This window comes from Centrocercus urophasianus, unplaced genomic scaffold, assembly GCF_019232065.1.
Source record: "Centrocercus urophasianus isolate 14NV4802_14NV808 unplaced genomic scaffold, USGS_Curo_1.0 seq_15, whole genome shotgun sequence".
Classification (NCBI taxonomy): Eukaryota; Metazoa; Chordata; class Aves; order Galliformes; family Phasianidae; genus Centrocercus; species Centrocercus urophasianus.
In genome coordinates this window covers 34,796,695-34,818,718 of record NW_024884697.1, presented here as the reverse complement: position 1 = coordinate 34,818,718, position 22,024 = coordinate 34,796,695, and the positions used below count along the sequence as shown (strand labels likewise).

The 22,024-nt window shown below is 41.4% G+C and overlaps 1 protein-coding gene across 1 annotated transcript in view; it reads right to left on the bottom strand.

Annotated features, from left to right (window-relative positions):
* Positions 1 to 21,550, bottom strand: part of TRHDE (thyrotropin releasing hormone degrading enzyme) — a 207,337-nt gene extending 185,787 nt beyond the window's left edge. The window contains exons 1-2 of the mRNA XM_042815914.1: positions 20,733 to 21,550; positions 15,774 to 16,047 (exon numbers count right to left, since the gene is read on the bottom strand). Coding sequence (XP_042671848.1) covers positions 15,774 to 16,047; positions 20,733 to 21,550 — 1,092 coding nt within the window. The remainder of the gene's footprint in view (positions 1 to 15,773; positions 16,048 to 20,732) is intronic.
* Positions 21,551 to 22,024: the final 474 nt, after the last annotated feature.

The following is a 22,024-nucleotide window of genomic DNA, read 5'->3' as shown; positions in this document are numbered from 1 at the left end:
CTCAAATTAATAATTCTTCCACATTTTGAAGATATTGCCTGTTTGCAGAATACCCAGTTAACCATGTCTAAAGAAACCAAAGAGGGGCTGTAATAGGCCTTATATTTACAACAACAAATTCCATTATTCACAAAACCAAAAACTGAACAGACACTAAACACTGTCACATATTTTCTCAATACTTTACAGAATCAGGACCTCTATTTTCACTGCTATCAACTAATAAAAAAAGTCATTTATCTTTGTATGAATATGAGAATAAAATATGAAATACATATATTTCACTTAAAACCTTGTCTGGGGTTAGCCATACTGGGCAACTGCACATTGCCAAGCACTGATTTGATTTTCATTATGCTGCACTGACAGGAAAGTCATTTATCTTTTTTCAGCTCCCAGTCTGCTTTTATCTCTCTTTCTTATGTTTCTGTATTTTTCCTCTATCCTGCAGGGTTGCTGAATGCTGATGAGCAGAAAATGGTACAAAACCACAGACAGTCTCTTTCAGATGGAAAGTTCAGGTATGGAAGGTCCAACTTTTTTCCATTTTGGAGCTCTCACAGAGGCTACATATTTGGCATTGTCCAGATACATAGGGATTGGTTAAATACTTCACTAGCTGTCCTACTCCAGACTAGAAAGACTTTCAGACAAAGACATGATGTTTCTTTTATGGTTCTAATATGCGCTCTGTTAAGAAAAGAAAAGAGAAGTCTTCCTCGCTGTTTAGTCCTGGATGTTGTAACCCAAAAAAAAAAAAAAAAAAAAAAAAAGGGCAGGGGGATGGAGACTGGGGAAATCAATACAAAAATTTCCCACACATCAAAAACATACTTTTTTTTTTCTGCATTCTACTTGATATATTTGTAGATCATCAGAATTTTCTAAAATTGTGAAAATAAAAAATAAGAATCTTCCCAACGTGAGAGCATCTCACTAGGGATGAGCAGACAACTAATTTCTCAATTTACCAACCACACCTGCCATTCTTAATTTGTCATGACTGAATTCATATTGCCATAATGCTGCTTCCTACCAAAACAAAGGCAAAATACATCATGTCAGGCAATGCCTTCTGGAAACAAAGGAGATATTTCATTTCTTAGCATTTGTTCAAAAAACAAACGTAACACAATTATAGTCACAACACCACGACTTATGGTTAAAGTGATGCTTCACAAAGCAGAACCCTCAGATGTCTTTCAGGTCCGAAAGGTCTCTGTGGTGTTTGCATACAAGACAGTGTTTGTACCATTACAATACATCAACAGAGATCTGTTCAACAGAAGCAGAAGAGGAAAAAAATTGATTCTGAATATTCCAAAACAAACACATCTACATCTGGGCAGCTGAATATGACCAAAATACACTCAAAATACTACAGATTTCAGTCACAGCAATTGTCTTGCAATTGCTAATGTTACTACACTTGTAACAAGGCAGCGATGTGAACCAATGACTTCCAGTAGCAAGTTTCATATTCTCCATTCACTTTTTCACGGTTACATAGTATTACACTGTCAAAATCTTTTTCAGCAAAACTTCTCAGTACAGCTGTCTGAAAGCTTCCTGTCACAAAATAGACTTCACAACTGGCATTTTCTTGCTAGTCACAAACTCTTCTGCCACACCATCAGAGATAAGAATAAGGAATGCATCCAGAATTGACTCAGACGTATAATCAGAGAAGTGTGCAGTTTGTACAGAATTACTTAGAACAGTCACAGGTACAAAATGCTACAGGTGGATCTCATGATACTGAGTGACTGGCTGATAAAACAGCATATGAAATTCAACATTGGTAAGTGCAGAGAAATGCAAATGGGGACAAAATAGCCATAACTGTACATACACAATAGTGGAGTCTAAATTAGCTATAATTCAGGAAGGAATTCTTGGAGTAACTCCCTGAAAACGTCAGCTCAGTACTCAGCAGATATGCAGTAGGCAAACAGACTGTTACAAATGATTAAGAAAAGAATAAAAAACAAAACATCATTATGCCACAGTACAAACTTACATCTATAAAACTCAAGCACTGCAGGCAGTTGTGGCACCACCCCCTCTCTCTTGCTCAGCATATCAAAACAGACAGTGCAGAACTTAAAAGGCAAAGAGAAGAAATGATAAGAATAAGAAGAGATGGGAAATGAATTCCATACAAGGCCAGATTAAGTATTTCTGAGATCTGAGAAAGGACAGCTAAGCCATCTATAAAATCAGGACTGGTACACAAGAAGCAAATGAAGACCAACAGTCATAGATCCTCACAATGAAAAAAAGTGGGTAGCCAGGGAACAGGTAGAATAAATGCACTTAAGTAAATGAGACATGTATGTAAATTACAGATCTCATTGCCACCAGCTGTCACAGAGAGTAAAGTGCAACAGCTTCCAAAACATGTAACATACATTCATAGAAAGCAGTTCCTTTAGCAGCCCATATATAGCACCATCAGGCCAAGACCAATGATAGCTGGGATCTACTCAACTGGTTGTTATCTCTAAACTGGCCTCCACACAGAGCATGACAAAACACAATCCTGTGTAGCTGTTTTTAGAACAGGCATGCTTTTGAAAAGACTGAAAACAATCTGTGTGATCTAATACACGACTTGAAGGCCAGCTCTGTCTGTGGACCCTTGCACAATACCTCCCTGTAGTGAAGAATGCTAACTTTTTTTTCCCCCAGCTACGAAGACCAAGGCAACTATACTCCAGAAAATAACTGTAGAGGGCTTTTAACAAACAGGAAAATGAGATACAAGCAAAGAAAATGGAAGAAACACTCCTTTGGAGGGTCTCAGCTGTATTCAACGCACACCAAGCATCTAGCATTAACTTCTTGACTTGAATAATAACAAGAGCAGCCTGAATGTGAAAGGATGACATGCCGAGTCAGATTCCCCAAATAACTGTATAAGTAGTTTTATGCTGCAATTACCCACCAGTTATGATAGCATATCACTAAAAAAGATACTCATGTATTTCCACCTCTTCTTCTCTGTTGGCTACCCTACACACTGGGGGTTAAGTCAAAAGGTTATCAAATTTTATGGCTAGTTCCCCTTGCATTACTGAACAGAACAACCTCACTGTTTAGCCACTGATCATTAGAACCAATACAAACTATACAATAAAAGCATGCAGGGTAGCATAAGGACAACACCCCATTGCGTTACATACAGCATAAAGCTGCAACCTAAGGTTCAACAACATTAATTGAACTTGTTCTACTTTGTGGAAAACACTGGAGTACTCGGACTTGCAGGTCAGAGAAGTTGAAGTGACTACATACAAGGCAGCCACAGAAGAAAAAAGACAAGCAAGTGAATATCTGTGGTTAAGGATTAGATATGTGGTTAAGGATTAGATAGTAGAGGGCAGCCTGTCTAAGTTTAGCTAAAAAAGTTCAACAACTGCAGAAAAAACACTTCAACTTGTAGATGTTTACCCTAACTGTTGTAGTAATTCAGTTTTATAAAAACACCCCAGCATTAATAAATATCCTGTGAATTTGAGAAGAAGCATTTTTCAGAGCAGATCGATTTTCTACAGAAATTAGTTTTGTTCCTTTCCGGACTTCCTCACATAGATATTTCAAGGTACTGTTGACTTCAATTACAGAGTAGACTGAATAATTAAACACATTTAAATATATCAAATGCTGCTGAAGCACATGTGAACGTACGAAACAGTACTCAAGATATTTCTTCTCACCCATCAACCCCTGAATAACAGAACTATGAAACTATGCAACTCTACCAGCTGCACAGTGATTCACTGATCCTTTTCATCCTCACAGTACTTCATGGTAGCATAATCATTTCCAGTCATGTGTGACTCATCAAAGTATTTTGTAGTAAAGACAAGTGTTAATAATATGTCCTATTGTAACCACACAAATTACAAATCTTCATTTCCATACCTAAATTGTGCTTTCTCTGAATTTTTTCTGCTGCTCAAGCAGCTCTTAGGTACAAGCTAGTCAGGTGCTTTGAAATCCTTTCATAGCAAGGAGTCTCAAGCTTTCTCAGCTTCTTTCTCAGAATACTCTATCCTTCTTCACTTTTTCAAGTCTTGTCATGCTAGCCACTGAAGTTCTGAAAAGGTTCATACTAGGTTCTTAACTTCAAGCTACCACTTCATCTCCTCTTTATGCCTTACAAATTTCTCATGCCGGAAGTCAATGCAACTTCACTTGGCAGACAACTTGCACAATACATCTCCTATCAACCCAAAATAATTCTGTGGATCATCACAAGCTATAAAAGACAGACTTTTGTATTTTATATTGTATTTTTAAACTAAACATAAAAAGCAAATAGCATTCCACATCCTGTGAGGGGTGAAACAGCTGACCCCAATAAAGCATACTACTAATGACCACAGCCCCATGAGTAACATTAACTAAACTTCAGAGGATTTGAAAAGTCTTTGAAAGTAGATAACAAATGTATGCATGAACACAATTTTCATACAATCTGAGCATGGGATCATAGGAAGACTTTGAAATTTGGGCAGACTGTACTATTACCTTTGCTGGTGTCTATTTCAAAATGGTATCCAGTAAAAGTTCCGCAGCCTGAAACATACCAGATATTAACTGCTAGTTCTCTGTTGTCTTGCTCTAGAACTGCATTCTTGACACATTTTAAACACATGGAGGTGCCAAGGAATACAAAGTAAAGATTAATGAAGAAAGGAATGCCAAGGCTGGCCATCACTCTTTCCATCATCAGAATTCAGTTAGTAGAACTGCATTAAGATGAGGAAAATTATTCTTTTAGTCTGGGGGAAAAAAAAAAAAAAAAAGTCTGACAGCAGCAGCAGCCAAAAATGTAAGTATTTGTTTCATGAATTTACATATACTTATACATATGAGTTTACATAAAGCAGTACACGTTACATTCCCACATACATAGTCTATCTGAATTATTCAGATAAGACCGAAAAAGAAAGCTACAAAGTTTTCTCACCACATATAGATCAGTCTTTTTTTTTTTCCTATGGTATTTAAAAGGAAACAATGAATTTACTGCAAAACAACATTATCAAATATTTAGCACTTAAGAACAATCTTCAGTAAAAAACTCAGCATGATCTACTGCTGTTCTTCTGCTGTTCACCCATGAACTGTGATCTAATTAGCCAGAGGAATGGAGAACTACAAAAAACACAAACCATGCAAATGATTCAGTAAGTATACTTTTATTTTTTTTTATATCATTCCATAGGAATCCAATTCCTTTCTTCTTCTTCCACCTTTTATTCCCTTCTTTAATCTTTACTAACCAAGGTATTGCTTGCTGTCGTAGGGAGACCAGCTGTAATTGAGGTTGCAAGCTGCTGTGACTTGTGACTACTAAACTATTCACTGCTCTTGGGAAAGGGGGATGGGAGGGGAGAAAGTGCTAGTATTTCCAGAGGTGCCCAATGAATGCTAATAACTACCTTTTGCTTCTTAGGCCCTCCCTAACTGCAGTCATTTCAAATAATGCATTAGCCTTCATGTCCTGTCCTAAACAGCCATACAGCTCTGCTGCACGCTGTTAAACAAAACGTGTCGCTAAATATTTTTCAGGATAATCCACTGTGGGATAACTTTTTTAATACACATTAGGTCACTTACCCTTCAAAGAGAAACATAATCTGCTTTCAAATTATGCTGTTCCAAGTAAGAAGATAACGGACTCAGTTTTCATCTCTCACTGCTCTTGCTATGTCTCAACAGCACAGAGCAGCCAGAAAGCTGCCAGAAAGGAGCAATCGAGGATTTCCTAAGGGCATCATTTGATGGAACCAAGCCAATGCAGCTGGTTCTCTGCCACCTGTCCTCATCCCACTGTTCAAGAACAGTGCCAGGGGAAGGGGCTGCACGCTGTACTCTAGCTATTCAGCAGCCACGAGATGTAACAGACTCAAGAATTAAACCAACCATCTACAAGGCAGGCAGGAGTTACCACAGCTATTCCCACAGTGGCAGAGCTCAGCCCATGCAAATGACTCCCTTAGAAAATAGCAAGGGGAAAAAAAAAAAAAACACAAACCACTGCAGCCAGCCTGCTCCAACTCTGCTCTCACTATGAAGTCCTGTCACTGTGGCATCTGATAAAAATCCTCCACACAGGTATCAGAATTGTCAAAGTACCCAACTGGAAGAATCTAAGAGTTCTGTTAACACTACGGACACCTTTATGTAAAATCAAATTTACTGACTGGGTCCTTTATGGGCATAACATCACAAACCAGAGAGATTTTTCCACACTCCAGGCAGCAAAAGGGGGGGTAGGGGGGAAGAAGAAAAAAAAAAAGAGAAAAGTAAAAAAAAAGAAAAGCAGGTAGAAGGCAAACCTAGAAAGTAAACATCGCAGACACTTGACTGTCAGAAAATTAGAGGTTAGACTGGCAAGAGTTATCAATCTCTGAAATGAGTGGTTATTTTCCCACCACTGGCTATAAAAACTGGAAATAAATAGGCTAAATTTCTGGTTTCTATATGAAAAAAATACATTTAAAACTTAGCTAAACCCTGGAGGAGAGTCTGGTCTATAAATAAATAAGAGTACACATCACTCTCCTCCTTCACAAATGCGGTATATGTCACTCAACATGATGTCAGCTAAGACACCTGCCTCAGTAATCCATTTTCACTCCAGAGAACAGCTACTATGGTGAGTATACAGGATAACACTGGCTTGACTGACAGATCTCAGGCTGAAGCTGGAATGCATGCACCTTTATGCCGTCCTGCAGTGAGATCCTACAGATTATTTGGACCTTCATTTTTGCATCTCCAGAAAGATTATGACTCTTAGAACAACACGCTAACAGTCTTACTGCTTTGATGGATGTCAGAAGAATTCATGCTGACGACAAGAACAGAGACCTTAATGAATAAGTTAATGAAGTCAGATATGACAGCAGAACATAAGAGCCATAAGGAGACATGGAAAAAACTCATACAGAGCAAAGAACAGCTAGAGTGCTCAGGCTTCACACAGTACCTGCTACCAAGCATATGCTCATGAGGACATGAAAAGAAAATGGTCTTTCCTCCTCCATCTCCTTGCTTCTCCTGCTTATAATATGGGAAATGTAAGGAACCACAGAAACTTTGGACTATTCCTATAAGCAAGGGACAGCAGTGGAAAGTACCGAGAGTCCTCAACATTTCCTTCCATTAGCCAGAACAGACCCTAGATAAAGCAATGCTCTTGAAGATACTGAATTGCAATCAAGCTCCTAGGATGATGCCTGTTACAAGAGCAATCACATGAACTACTTCTCCCTCCTCTCCTTATTACTGCAAGGCTATGAATTAGCCATGAATTAAGAAACTAATTTGTGCTTTTCAATTAAGTCTTTTTGCTGTACATACAAAGTACAACACTACCACAAGATACCTGATCTTCTTAGCAAAAAATTAAAATTAAAAAGTTAAAAAAAATCCCAAACTCAAGCTTTGCAACTCAATAATATTATTTGTGGTGTGTAGCTGAATTTGTTAATGAAATAAATATCACATTTAAATATTGCATGTACTACAAGTGCTGACCAAGAGTTGTTTTTTTTTTAAAGCAGTAAGCACTATATATACATATATAAATATATATATACACAGTATTTTCCTAGGGCATTCGACTTGCAAATTAAACAGAAATCAATAACAATGGACTGCAAGTTTGCAATTTATGTTTTTAACAGATTGCCTGGCACAGATGCTGATTACATAGGTTTTTGTTTGTTTGTGGCATATTTTGTAGCTACAGTATTTAAAAATTAATAAACCAAAGTCATTTTCAATATGCAAAAAGGAGAATAGGCAAACAAATATTGATGTGATGAACCTGGAAAGGCTACAGTTTCTGTGGATTCCTATTGTACTAGAGCTTCCCAGCTAACTAAAACAATTCACAGTAATAAGCACTGAACTGAGTAGAAAAGCATGTGCAGAACTAACCTTCACTGATGTTACTACAGAGAAAATTTCATACAAGCAAAAGAGAGCACAAAGAATCTGTTCATATCTGTGTGTTTTTCTAGCTCAAGACTCCTACCTCCAAACACATTTTTTGTGACATGCTTTACTTTTTTTTTTTTTTTTGAACCTGTTGATGAAAGCTATTTGAGGGATACAAGGGTAGGATATTAGTAATGACAAAAAAAAAATAGTGATATAATGATACTCATTCATTATCATATCAGCATTTCAAGGCATACAAAGATTAAACACAGAGTCAGCGTCAGGCTTTAGAAATATGTCCAGTGCTCTCTGCATTAGCTGCTATCTGTTTATCAGATACACGTGTGGCCTCCCAGTGGTGAGTGGTGGGCTAACAAAAGTTACTTCTTACACATAGGTAGGTTCAGAAAATAAGGCTCAACTCTGAAGCCAGGCAAAACTCAGGCTGCAGAGAAAGAAAACTTAAATGTAATTGAGAACTAATTCTATTTTTGATAGCTAAATCAGTCTGCTGTAACCAATTTGCTCATTCACAAAGAACTATCTGGTGTATAATTGCATCAATACTGATTAATAAATAATAACTGATGGAGAGACTATTTGCTGGCAGTTAATAACCAGCAGCAGAAGAGAGGGCCTAAGGCAAAGCCTCAGGCCTTTAACCCAGGCAGTCATTAACTGACAGAAAATGCCTGGTCTTGAGGTCATTACAGCTATTATATACAGGCATTAATACATTTTTCAAATGCAGAATAATCTCCTGAAATCTACAGGCTAGGATGTACAATAAGCATGAATTTATTTTAGAGAGAACTGATGGGGTTTTTTTTTTTAGCATCTAACAAATGACAGAATCCGCTGGGGAGAAAGTTATTCTGAATAGTTGTTCAACCTGATTTTCCTATTTTTTTTTTCCCCGACTATTAATGAAAGTCAGCTCTCCGGTCTTACCAGACTGATCGCCCAGACTGCAGGTACTGCAGATAAGGAAATGCCCAGCCTAGCTCTCCAGCATCTCATGAATGGTCAGAAGCACGACTGCGATTCCAACCCTCCTGACACAAGCGTGAGTACAGAGTTAAGTCACGTGGAGCTGAACCTAAACTAACAATCCTCATGTGATGCTGGCTGACTGTGACCTATATCTACTGATGCAACTCCATTCACTAACCCTTCCCAGGTAAAAATGACTTTTTACATCAGCAGAACCAAGTGACTATCAGTGCACTGATCCCATTTTAAGATCTCTCTCTCTGTATTTGAGTGATGCCAAGCCAAATCGAGGGAGTCCCCCAAACACAATCCTTACAGAATTCAGTGCAGAGACATTGATTCAGGTTCTCTGAAAGCTAGTTAGCACTATGGAAGCAGTAATTATCTTATTTTCCTTTAGCCAAGTTTTTCACAGCTCCTTTCCACTGGTCAGGATAAGACTAAGCTACACAAAAGCACAGAATTAAGATCTGTAGTAACCCAGAGCTTGTGATCTGATTATGCCTTAGAAAAAGTAATAACAAAATAACATCAGTGCAATAACAGTTGCCCTTATTCTGGTATAACTCTTCTCATAAGATCTTTCTTAGCCTCAAGGTCTTTCTCAATATCATGACAAAATACTCAGCCCTAATGACTGTGCAGTAATGTTTAATAAAAATAAAACCAAGACCAACCCAGCACTATAGCTTTCCTAAAGATGTACTGTGTATGGATTCAGATACCCAGTGAAGGTCTTGTCCCGCACAGCTGACCAACCTCTGGGTTGCCCCACATGCTGCCAATCCTGCTGCCAAACCCACACTGCCACCATTTTGGAACAGGAGCAGCCAAAGAGAAACCACACAAAATTCTTACAGCACTGTCCCCCATCAACATTCTTCCTCCCATTCATCACCACATTTTCAGCTAGCCACTTCCTACTACTATTCCTCATTCTCACCAACTCCAGCACTGCCTGCAACATTCTTCTAACCTGTTCACCCAGATCTTTTCCTGAAACCACTCCTTTCCACATACTTTTCCTTTCTAGCAGATATTTGCTCTGACAAGAGATACACTTGATACACTTTAAAGCTGCAAGTTGTTTCTTCATTTCTGTAGTTATCTCCACATCCCATCCACACAGAGAGAATGATAGAAGATGAATCTCCCTGAAACATCCCTTCCCAGCAATGCATTCATCTCCACTGATAGACTTTGTCCCTGAGCGTTCACTCCTTCTACTAACTGAAAGAATAAGCAGAGAAGAAAAGCAAGGAAGAAAAATAACCTGAGACAGAGGTGAAGGAGATAGTAAGTTTCCATGTCCACCTGACAAAGGAACAATGAGAAACAGAGGGTTTGAAGAATAGAAGCACTGCTAAACATGAAGTAGAGTAAATACCAATCCAGATAGGGGAAAAATGAGGCAAAGGCCTGATGAATGGGAAAGACAAATAGAGACAACAGAGAAGGAAAGAGACACAGAGGCAGTGTGACAGATGTTACAATACAGCCAGCAATATATTGCTTTTAAGAATTACTGACAAAGAACATACGTATGAGGTATGATAAGGAAACACAGTATATGAGTAAAAGCTAGCAATCATGTGAAGGTATGTCAATTCCTTGGGATTATTTTACTGTGCAAAAGTAACAATACACAGATTCCACGAGTTTCACTGACTACAGCTGGCACAGATGCAGTGCAGCACAGAGCCATCAGAGATCAGCTAAACCTGCTCATAAGGATATTCCTGCTCCCTCAACATGAGATTACCTCAGGGAGCATCCTGGTAGAACTGCTCTGCTTCTTAGTTCACAGCAGCACAGGTACGTACACCACAGTCTCTTCTACAGGAGTCAAGCTGTGCTCAAACACAAAGGCAGTTCCAACGATTTGAATCACCCCCTGTAATCCCAGATGAATCTGAGCAACAAATTATAGTCTTGTAATGCACATAAGAAGGCAATTCTGCTTTTAAATTACCTGCTCTGGAAGGGATTGTGATCAGACCCGTACAGACTAAAGAGTTATGGGAATGATTCACAGCCACTGAACTGTGCTCCTACAAAAGCACTACTTGTCTTAATTCCACTTTCAAATTAATAGTAGAGCATGAAATATAAGTCTCCATGTCTGCAAGAATAATATAGGATATATCAATATTATTATTTGATTGGCTAGCTCAGTTCTCCAAGTCAGTTTCTACTTTTAACTTGGTATGTATTTGAATATCATGCATGGATTAAAATTAATTTTGAGGTCAATGCCATTCTTTGAGAAAAACTGAACAGCCAGAAGTTAATCTTTAAGAACAAACCTGCTTTTAAACTCACTGTTCTGTTTACTCCTTAGAAAGTTTATCCACCCTTGACCACAGCAGTTTACTAAGAGTGGTCACCCAGGAGAGAGAGAAGGTTTTAAGCATTAGAGTACTGTCAAAATCTGAAAGGATACTTTCCCTGAGCCCCTCTAAACCTTGTGAACCAAAATCAAATTTGTGAAAGTACAAAAAACAGAGGTACACACAAGCTGCAGTCTTTCAGAGATCTATAAAGTAATATACATCCCATTAATAGAAGAAAGGCCCCTTAACCGTAGAGTGATATAGATTGGAGGGTACCTCTCCATCTAGTTCTAATCCCCCTGCCATAGTCAGGATTGCCAACCTCTAGATCAGGCTGTCCAGGATTCCGTCCAACCTGGCCTTGAACACCTCCAGGAATGTGAGCATCCAGAATCTCTCAGAGCAACCTGTTCTAGCGCTTCACTACCTTCTGAGTAAAAAATTTATTCCTAACATCTAACCTAAATCTCCCCTCTTTCAGTTTAAAGTCATTCCCCCTTGCCCTATCACTATCAGATCATGTTAAAAAGTTGCCCTTCTCCTGCCTGTAAACTCCCTACAGCTACTGGAAGGCTGAAATGGTATCTCCCCAAAGCTTTCTCTTCTTCAAGTTAAATAAGTCCAAATCCTTCAACCTCTCTTCATAGGAGAGGTACTCCAGTCACTTGATTATCTCTGTGGCCTTCTCTGGACCTGCTCCAATAGCTCCGCATTCTTACTGCGCCTGGGGTGCCAGACCTAAATGCAGTATTCCAGCTAGGACTTCAGAAGGGCAGAGCAGAGTGGGACAATCACCTCCCTCACCTTGCTGGCCACCCCTCTTTCGATGCATCCTAAGATACTGTTGGCCTCCCAGGCTGCAAGAGCACACTGCTGGCTCATGTCCAGTTTTTTGACCATCAAGACCCATAAGACCTTCTCTGCAGGGATGCTCTCCATGTCTTCTTCTCCCAGTCTGTACTCACATCTGGAATTGCCTAGACCCAAGTGCAACACCTTACATTTGGTCTTGTTAAACTTTATTATTTATTATTAACTTTTGAGCCTGTCCAGGTCTGTCTAGATGACATCCTTTCCTTCTGTTGTGTCAGCCGCACCCCTCTGCTTGGTGTCATTATCAAACTTGCTGACGGTGCACTTGATTCCACTGTCTATGCTTCTGATAACGATGTTGAAGAGCACAGGTCATGCAGTGTGTCTGGGGGACACCATTCATGACTATCCTCCACTTGGACATAGAGCTATTGACCACAATACTGCGGCTATGACCATCCAATCAATACACATCAAAATGTTTCACCACAGAGGTTGGGTTAATTTTCTTGAACATTCATTTATTTTTAGAAGCTAACTTTGTTTCATCATATATTTATGTTCACTTGCCAAGAATACAGGAACAAGTAATTTTAGTGCCCAAACAGCTTCAGAGGGGACCAAGAAGTTTAGACTTGCCTGCACCAGGAGGTCAAATTTCAAAAATTTACCTAGATAATAGACACAGACACCTGGGGTTACAGTATAAAAGCCACAAAGTGATGGCTTACCTCAGCAATTCATATCAACAAAGCCAGCTCTAAGCTGTTCACCATATGTTAACACAAGGTATTCTTTCAACAAATCTGAGCAAGGATACGAGATTATCTCAATCTATACAGGCTCCTAGTTTTCATGTCTTTGCCAAAAACTGCCTACTGATTTGCAGCAACTGCTGACAAAGTTCTGTGCGGTGGTACGCTCAAGGTCGTGGAGTAAGCATGTCCTAAATTTGCTGAGCAAGAGACTCAAACATAACTAAGACCACTGCAGCCATCATGAAATAAATACTTGGATGTTGTCTTTGAGACCAGCAGAAAGCAATAGTTAGTGTCTATATCACATGAGTATGCTTCTGTCTTCAAGATATTATACATGCTCAAGTAGCAGACGCTTACAAGTTATGAGCTGTGAACACCATAAAATAAAGAGGAAATAGGATGTATCTTTCAAACTGATGGTCCTGAAGCTCATTCTTCACATTGTACATATTTGTTTACGTGATGCTGAAAATTGAACAGCTTACAACTTTTGTTTTTTTTTTTCTTAAAGATGTGTAGAGGACATGCCAGAGATAATACAGTAGTATTATGCATGCTGAACTTGCAAATAATACATTGTATTAGAGAACAAGGAACATAAGATAGCATATATCAAAAACTTCCATCTTAGAGAAGTTACAGGAGAAACACAAGTAACTGCTGTTTTCTGAAGCAGAAAAATATGACATTGTTCTGAGCTTAAAACCAAATCCTTCACCAGGAAGGATTACAATGAAGATCATCAACTCCAACCTGGACAGAAGTCTGTTTCAGTACTGATTGATAAGGAGAAAGAAATGGCCTGAAATCTCAGCCTGTTCTACTTAGGTCAGTCTTGCAACTATTACAACAGCCTGAGGCAACCAATTACTCATCCCAAGAGCAATGCTTCTTCTACAGACAATCAATCTGAAGGTAGCAGCACTAAGAAGCAGGCATCAGCTCCACCATTCTCCCTTCTTACATTTTTTTTTTTTTGCACGGGCACTTATGCAATCTTTTTCTAAATTAACTTGCTGAACTGACAAAGAAATATCCTTGCTAAAAAAGAAGGGAAAAAAAAAAATGGAGAGAGAGAGAGAGAAGTTTCATTTCTTCAAGCTTGTAAGTGAAATCAACTCAACTAATTGTTCGGCTAGCACAGAGCTGTTGCACAGGGAGGAGCAGCTGGTCCCAGCCTGAAGAAGCGGAGCTAGGAGCCTTCCTCTTTCAGTAACATTGAGCTACACAAGCAGTGCAGCCATCACAAGCAACCAGTGGAACTGCGAGTACAGGCTCTGAATTTCCAACATCATTACATTACTCAGACGAAATAATCTCAAATGCTGATTTCCTCATGATTTCAGTATGACCCAAGTGAAAGCCACCAACAAAGAAGGCTGGGTCTAAACTCCTTCATCTTACCACAGCCTTGAATCCTAGATCTCAGGCAGTCACACAAAAAGATGGATCAAAGAACTGATCTGCCTGAAAACACATTCACACATTTTCATTTATCTTTTCAGGTCAGTTCTCAGAACTGCATCGGGCTGTGCAGAGGTGAGCACTGGCACAAGAAAGTAAAGAAAACTTCTGGCTGAGAGGAGGTGAGATCAGCTCCCTCTGCAGCAGCTCAAAGCTTAGACTTGCTAAAAGTGATTATGGATACATTCCATGTCTCGATCAACAACAGTAAGGAGGCAGGCAGTTCTTTATGGCACCAAACTACAGCACAAGCAATTGAGCATTTGTAGAAGCATAAAGGTAAAAATGCACTTTGCTCAGGCACAAAGCTAGAACTCCAGCCTAGCCCTCAGCTTCCAAAAGTAGATCAATTTTGTTATTCACAAAAACTAAAAAGGAAGTGTTTCTCTGAACATACACCTGAAAAATCAAGATGACAGCACTGTGAAATATTCTATTAAGCTGACAGCATTTCTCATGTATGTTTTAGCTTGTTATACAGTTCTGTGCTTGATATTTGTAAACAAAAACAAAACTGATATAAATAAAGGATTTCCCTTTTTTCTTTTTTTTTTTCCCCCCCTCCACAGCATAACTGGAATCATGCTGAATTTGGAAACAACAGCTCCAGAAAGTCAGTGCTTCCACCAACATGGAACTGCACTTCATGAAGCTGATAGGACATGAAGTTCTGCTTCTAAACAAGTTCTGAGATAAAATACTTAAGCAGCCTCTCAAGCTAGCACACAGCACACCACGGGAATGTCAATATTAAAAGAAGGAGACTAACAACCCTTCCATATTACTGCACCACAAACACTGGTATTGAAGCAAGAGAAAACATACTAAGGAAATAAAAGTGAATTGAAAAGGATACCTGAAAGTTTAAAATTTCATCAGACAACAAAACTTAGTAAACAATTAAAAAAGCATTAGGAAGTGTATAATCAATGGATATCAAGACGTTACAACCACAAAATAAACAAGAGAGTTAGGAGAAGCGGACTATGATAATAAAAGACAATAAATGGAAGGCTTACCCTTATGCTGGGTTCACCCATAAAACACCAGAAGGAGAGATCTCCAAACAAGATCCTTCCCCACTGATAGCCAGCTCTTAAATAGGTCTAGGAGGGGTGCAGCCAGGCTCCACCCCTTCCGGCAGCACAGCTGAATTGCCTTCACCTGTGCTCCTCTGGCTGGCTCATGGCTCGCCTCAGGTGGTCAATCAGAGGTTCAGGCTCTGACTCAGCAGTTCCCATACAGGGAGAAATTAAAAAAAAAAAAAAATCAGGTAAACTTTTAGAAAATGCTCCAAACAATGCACACTAACATTGAATGAGCTGGCAAATTTTAGGAATGCTAAGCAAGAAACTCTTTAAGTACTTGATGTTATGATCCCTTGCAAAAAAAAGAGATTTTCAAAGTAGCAAAACGTGTCTGGTACAACATCAGAAATACTTACAACGACTCCACTCTTGGTGATGGTTTCCCGGTATGTAAAATTGCACACTGCCCAAGCCAGGTAATATGTGGACATCAGAGGGGTTTGTGAAAAGTGATCTGTAACCCACCCATCTTCTTCAAAAACAGATGTTTCAACTGGCATGTTGGACAAAGATATATAAGTTGCCTGATGCTTGATGCTGATTTTGAAAGTGGCCTTGTAGATGGGCTCATCAAAGCAAGGAAAGGCTTTTCTGGCATGAGTAGGAGAGAACTGCGTAACACCAAGAAACCTGGAACAGAAGCAAACAAAAGACATCGCGGCAGTTACTGTCTGTGACCAGCACTCTATTCATGGGCATAGTAAATCAGACATTGCTTGACTATTGTGGTTTAACAACAACAAATGTAACAGTACAAGCATACAGCACTGAACACTGCTTTATCATTGCGGCCTTTCTTGATGTGAATTCTTACTACCTGTACTGTAACACAATCAATATAAAGTAATGGCCTATAAATTTTGTACAAAATTGCTGGCATCACGCTGAGGTTAAATAATCCCCTTCTATCAGACTTCAGGATCTCACAGAAGTTTTGTTCTGTATGTGAAAAAAAGTTTGCCAATATCGGTCATAAGCAAGCATGGCCTCAGTTAAAGCCAGGATTTAGTAGCCTTTGGGGAGCTCACTCTGCCCTGAGATACTGACAGCACACACTGCCTTTCATTGGACATTAGAACTTACACCCACACAGTGTACTCAGGGGGGTTGTTGTTTTCCACTGCTGATTACTTCTCTGCAAGTGAACAGGTCTCAGACACGCTGTGCTAAAACACAGCAGTATTGCTATTGCATACAGTCACAAAAAAATATATATATATATTCAGGGATCTTTGCAAAATCACAAATGCAACCAAATAATTACACAAGTATGGAGTAGTTTACCTTTTTTCAAAGGTGCCTTTCTTATGTGGTATATTTTATTGAGAACAAATACGTATCAGTTCACACAGCAAAATACTCAAAGATTTCTGAAGACACCAAGCCACTGTATAAAATGGGAAAGCTCAATAGTTTCATTTAATTATAATAACAATTATTATTAATAACAGTGATCATTTTCTTTGGAACTAAGCAGATGTTAATGCAGATACTGAAAAGGAACCTTTGCAAGTAGAGACTTTCTCCAAACTTACACCATTCAGACAAAACCCCACATATGATGATCACTATGCAGAAAGGAGCTGCATTTAAAAGGCTGAAGTGCAGTGTTCAATAGGAATATTCTCTGAAGCACAGAGGGCAAGAAAATGACTACAGCTAAACTACATAACCAAATATGAAGGCTTTTGGAGAAGTATTGAATCATGTCTCAATTTTTAAGATTTCATCAGTGGAAATCACCATGCAATTTTAGATAGCTGGTAAACATTTGCCACAATTTTAGAGGTCGAATAATCATCTGTTACTCCTCTGGAGGAAGAGAGCAGGTGGATACGTTTGATAAAATGAAAGTGGTGGCACTCATTATTCATCAGTCCACGAGCATTACTCTACAGTACAAACAATGGTATCATATTCTGTATTCAGTAATATCTGATGCTCTCAAACCCTGAGGGGGAAATATAAGTAAATAATCAGGAAACCTTTAAGGATAATTATTTTTTTCTAAAACTTCTTGGGTTTTAGAAATATTGCTAGCATTATTTTATAAAATTCATGAAAAACTTCTTGAAATGTTGCATTTATCTCGCTATAGAGCATCCACGCTCGAGACAACCAGATATGGTTTTAAGTGAAACGACCACCTCTTTCATAAATCTATTCAAAGGAAAAAAAAAAAAAAAAAAAAAAAAAAAAAAAAAAAAAAATTTTTTTTCCCCCCCCCCAAGGTTTTACCATTTTTATTTTTTTTTTTGTCTAAAACAAAAGGCTTTATTAGGCAAATCATCACCGAAGGAATTCATCATACTGCATTTGTCTTGCTTCACTATAAAATACAGATTAGTTACATCATATTCCTGAATAAGGTTGTTCAATATAAGGTAAAAAGTTGATGGCAGGTATTCCAGTGTTAATCCAGGAAAATTCCATTATTATCAGTGGATTTGCACTAGTGCAACAAAGCCAAATCAGCCAATTAAATGAAGCAAAGCAACTTAATTTATATGCAAAGTATTTCAAGTGGTCCTGATTCTGCATCCTAGGCGCACGCTAAAGAGCTATAGACACCAACAGTAGCTTCAAGTGAGCTCGGAAACTTGTACCAGCCTGCTATTAATAAAGCCAGAATGATGAACTTTCAGCTGCAATTAACAATTTTAATGAGCTCAGATATACATGTAAATGCATAAATAGGGAATACTGTATATATGCTGTTACCCTCTAAAAAAAGGGAGCATTTTTCCCACTTTTTCAGGGTCCTATCTGCAGTCTTGTTAGGTGTTAGGCCATTGAAACAATCTCTTCACCAGTGACCTCTGCATCCTCTGTATTCACACAGAGGAACAGATAACATCCACACAGACGTAACTGGGCAAACACTGGATGGTCAATATTCCATACTAAAAATACACCAGCTACCAGTAACAGTGGTGTTTGTAACACACACATTACTATCAAATACCAATTTGCTTATTGTGGCATAAAGTAAAACAAAAAGAAAGTTTAAAACTTCTTCCCAAAGACTAAACTGCTTGAAGTAAAATAGTCTGTGCTTCAAGGCCAGGCTGGATGTGGCTCTAGGCAGCCTCGTCTAGTGGCTGGCAACTCTGCACACAGCAGGGGGGTTGGAACTAGATGATCATTGTGGTCCTTTTCAACCCAGGCCATTCTCTGACTTTTATCTATTCCCTTAAGTGTTAGGAAGAACAACAAGCAAAACTTCTACCCCATACCAAAAATGAAGAGCAGGTTGAGTAATTCATCCTCTAGATCCTTCTCTGGGCACTGACATTTTTATCTCCGATTCCCAAGTATATCACCACAAAAGTTGTACTTCTGGGAATGACAGCCTTGCAGCCTGTCTGCTCAGCATCCCCACAGCAGTAATTTGCAGGTATTTTAATTCCACCTCATCTGTTAAAGGAAGACGTGTGTTTCCTCAACAAGCTATCTATTTTGACATCTTAGTAGTGATAAGATGGAAGAATATGTCTGTTTGTTTTGTCTGAATAATATAGGATTCTCTTCACTTTTTCATTTATGCCCAAGGTGGATGTTCATTTAAATTATGTGTGCATATTACTATGGTACTCTACAGGAGCTGTGTATTAAATGTCTGTTGATTCAGTAATCAGCGAATTCTAGCACATAATGAAGAATAAGTTTGTGGCTTATCACTTGAATTTCAGCTTTCAATTAAAGTAGCACAGATTGCAGTAAGAAAATAAGTACTTCATGCTACTGTGAACACTTTAGGCTAATTTATGGCTTTCACCTATGAAGACCACAGTAAATGGACTAACTTTATGAACAAAAGAATTATGAAATGAAGGCACTGTTACACTTGGAAAGCTTCACAGTTAACCCATTACTCACTCCTGACGTATCACAAAAGTGAAAAATGATGTTTTAGACCCTTTTACAACAACTACTCCTGCAGCAATGTCTCTGTATTTTAATCGAATATAAAGACGTCAGAAAGCTGAAATTCTGCTGGAAAATCAAGGTCCCTGGGAGCAGAAGAGAAGCCTTGCTGTCTGTCACAGCAGAAATCATCCACATTTCAGGACGACAAATGGTTACATGAGTTACATCAAAATCGGGCCACTAATCAAAATGCAAATCGCAAGAGGGCACTTCTAATGAAAAAGTTTCGTAGTTTAGAATGTGCATTACTTATTTTATATCTCAGGGAGTCTTTAACTTTTTGATAGTTCAAGGGGAAAAACAATGCTCATGGTAAACATCTGAAACCGTAACCCTGAACTGATGCAGATTTTAAAAAACAGCATTTTACCAAAATAAACACGTGAGCTGGTGCAAAGAAAAACCACCACCACTGATTTCAACACCACACTACCGTACAGTAAGGATCATGCTGAAAATAACTATATTCGAGTGCACTGAAAGCAAAATGCCTCATTTCTCAGAAGTGATACAGAAAGTTGTGGGAAGGGCATTTTACCACTGCCTTCCACTCCTGTGCCTTAAACTCTCCTGATGGCTATGAAAACAAACAGACTTTTTTCTCTTTTTTTTTCAACCCCCAAATCATAACAGGAGCACTGGCATAGAACACAGAACAGTAACTTTGAAGAAACGTCACAGTAGAAGCAGCTACCAGGCAGCTCAACTATTTCCACAGGAAGCTTAGACACGCAGGAGCAGTAACTGCTTAAACAACTTCTTGCTGCCTTTGTAAAGCGAATTATCCCCCCTGCTGTCGGCAGCCTTGTCTTACTGCGTGCCCATTTCTACACAGGTCTGCAGAAACGCCTGATTGCCCCACTCGCTCACTTCTCAGCGATAAAGGCGTTTTATCTGCATCCTTTCCTACAGCCGTGCATTTCCAAATTTTCATTTTATTTCAGTGGCAATGACAAACGGCTCAGGCAATTTCAATCCCACTTGCAATTCCAACATCAGACTGGTGAAAACTGCCAATAACCACATTGCGCAAGAGTACGCTCTAACGCAGGGGCTGTGGATTTGAACCGGCGAGCGTTCTTTTCCTGACTGACTTACTTTTTTTGGCTAATTTTCAGCCTCCCTCTCGGCCGCACCGACCGATAAAGGCTCACTTTGGGAGCGAAGAAACCCCTTCGGCCCCAACTGCCACCACCACCTTCCCTCAGTCCTAGCCCCTCTCCCGTCCCGGCCGCAGAAACTCCGACAGCTCCTCCCCTTCAAGCGCCGGCCCTCGGCGCCTCCCCGCCTCGCAGCGCCGCCCCGCGCCGCCCGAAGTTGTGCACGGGCCGCCGCCGAGGGGCGCGGATTGAGGCGTGCTGCCCGCCGGGCTCTTCCCGCCGTACCTGCGCTCGCCGTGCAGGACGTAGGAGCTGCGGAAGAAGCCGAGCAGCTCGTTCTCGATGAGCGCGTTGTAGATGATCTTGAGGTTGTAACTCCGCTGCACCTCCAAGCTGCGGTTGAGGACGACGACCAGGACCTGGGTCTGGGGGTAGAGGAAGGACCGTGCCACCCGCACGGCGCCCGCCAGCTTGTCCTCGGCCACGCGCACCGCCTCGATGTGCATGCGGTGGGCGTGCAGCACGATGTAGCGGCTGGCGTTGCGCACCTCCAGCTGCACGTTCACCTCCCCGCAGAAGGTGAAGTTCTCCATGAAGGCGCTCAGCATCAGGTTGTAGTGCAACGGTCGCAGGTGCCGCGGCAGCCGTGGCCGGGCCCAGGGCGGCAGCTGCCGCCGCCGCTGCCACTCCTCCTCCTCCTCCTCCTCCTGCTGTTGCTGCTGCTCCGCCGCCTCCTCCCCGCCCCGCGTCTCCTCCCGCGGCTCGGCCCGGCCGCGGGGCTGCCCAGCCGCGAGTCCCGGCAGGCTCCCGTTGTTGGCGGCCCGCGGGGGTCCGTCGGCGGCGGCGCCGCACTCCTCGAAGCGGACGCTGAGCAGCACGGCCACCATGGTCACGGCCAGCAGCGCCAGGATGGAGACGGCGAAGCCCAGCACCAGGCGCTTGTGCACGGCGATGTGCCGCTCCGTCGTGCGGGGTCGCGGCCCCGCCGCCTCGGCCCAGGGCCCCGGCGGCAGTCCACGGCTGCCGTTGCGCAGGGCTGCCTCCTCTTCGATCATCATGGGGGTGACGGGCGGTCGCTTCTCCCGCTTCTCCTCCAGGGCCATTACGGCAGCGCCGCCTCCGCCTCCCGCGGGGCCGCCGCCCCCCGAGGGGACCCCGAAGACATGGGAGGCAGCGAGCCGGGGAAGCCCGGGCGGCGCCGCTCACATCGCCCGCAGCCCCTGCCCGGGTGACGGGACGGGCTCGGGGGTGCGGCTGCGGGCTCTCCGCGCCGTCCGGCCGCTCCGTCAACTTGTGCGGCTGCTGCGGGGCACTTCAGCACATGCCGGGCAGCTCCCCCTAGCGCCGCCGTTCGCACGGAGCTCTCCTTCCCGCGCAGCCCGAGCCGCCGGGGCCGGGGTCGGGCTCCGCGCCCGGCCCCGGCAGCGCCTGAGCCATGCGCGCCCCGCGCCGCCGCGCAGGGAGGGCGGTGGGGGATGGAAGGGAGATCGGGAGGGCCGCCCCCGCGGGGCTCGGCCGGCACCGGGGGCGGCGGCACCGGACGGCGGCGCCTCCGCCTCCTCTTCCTCCCTCCGGCC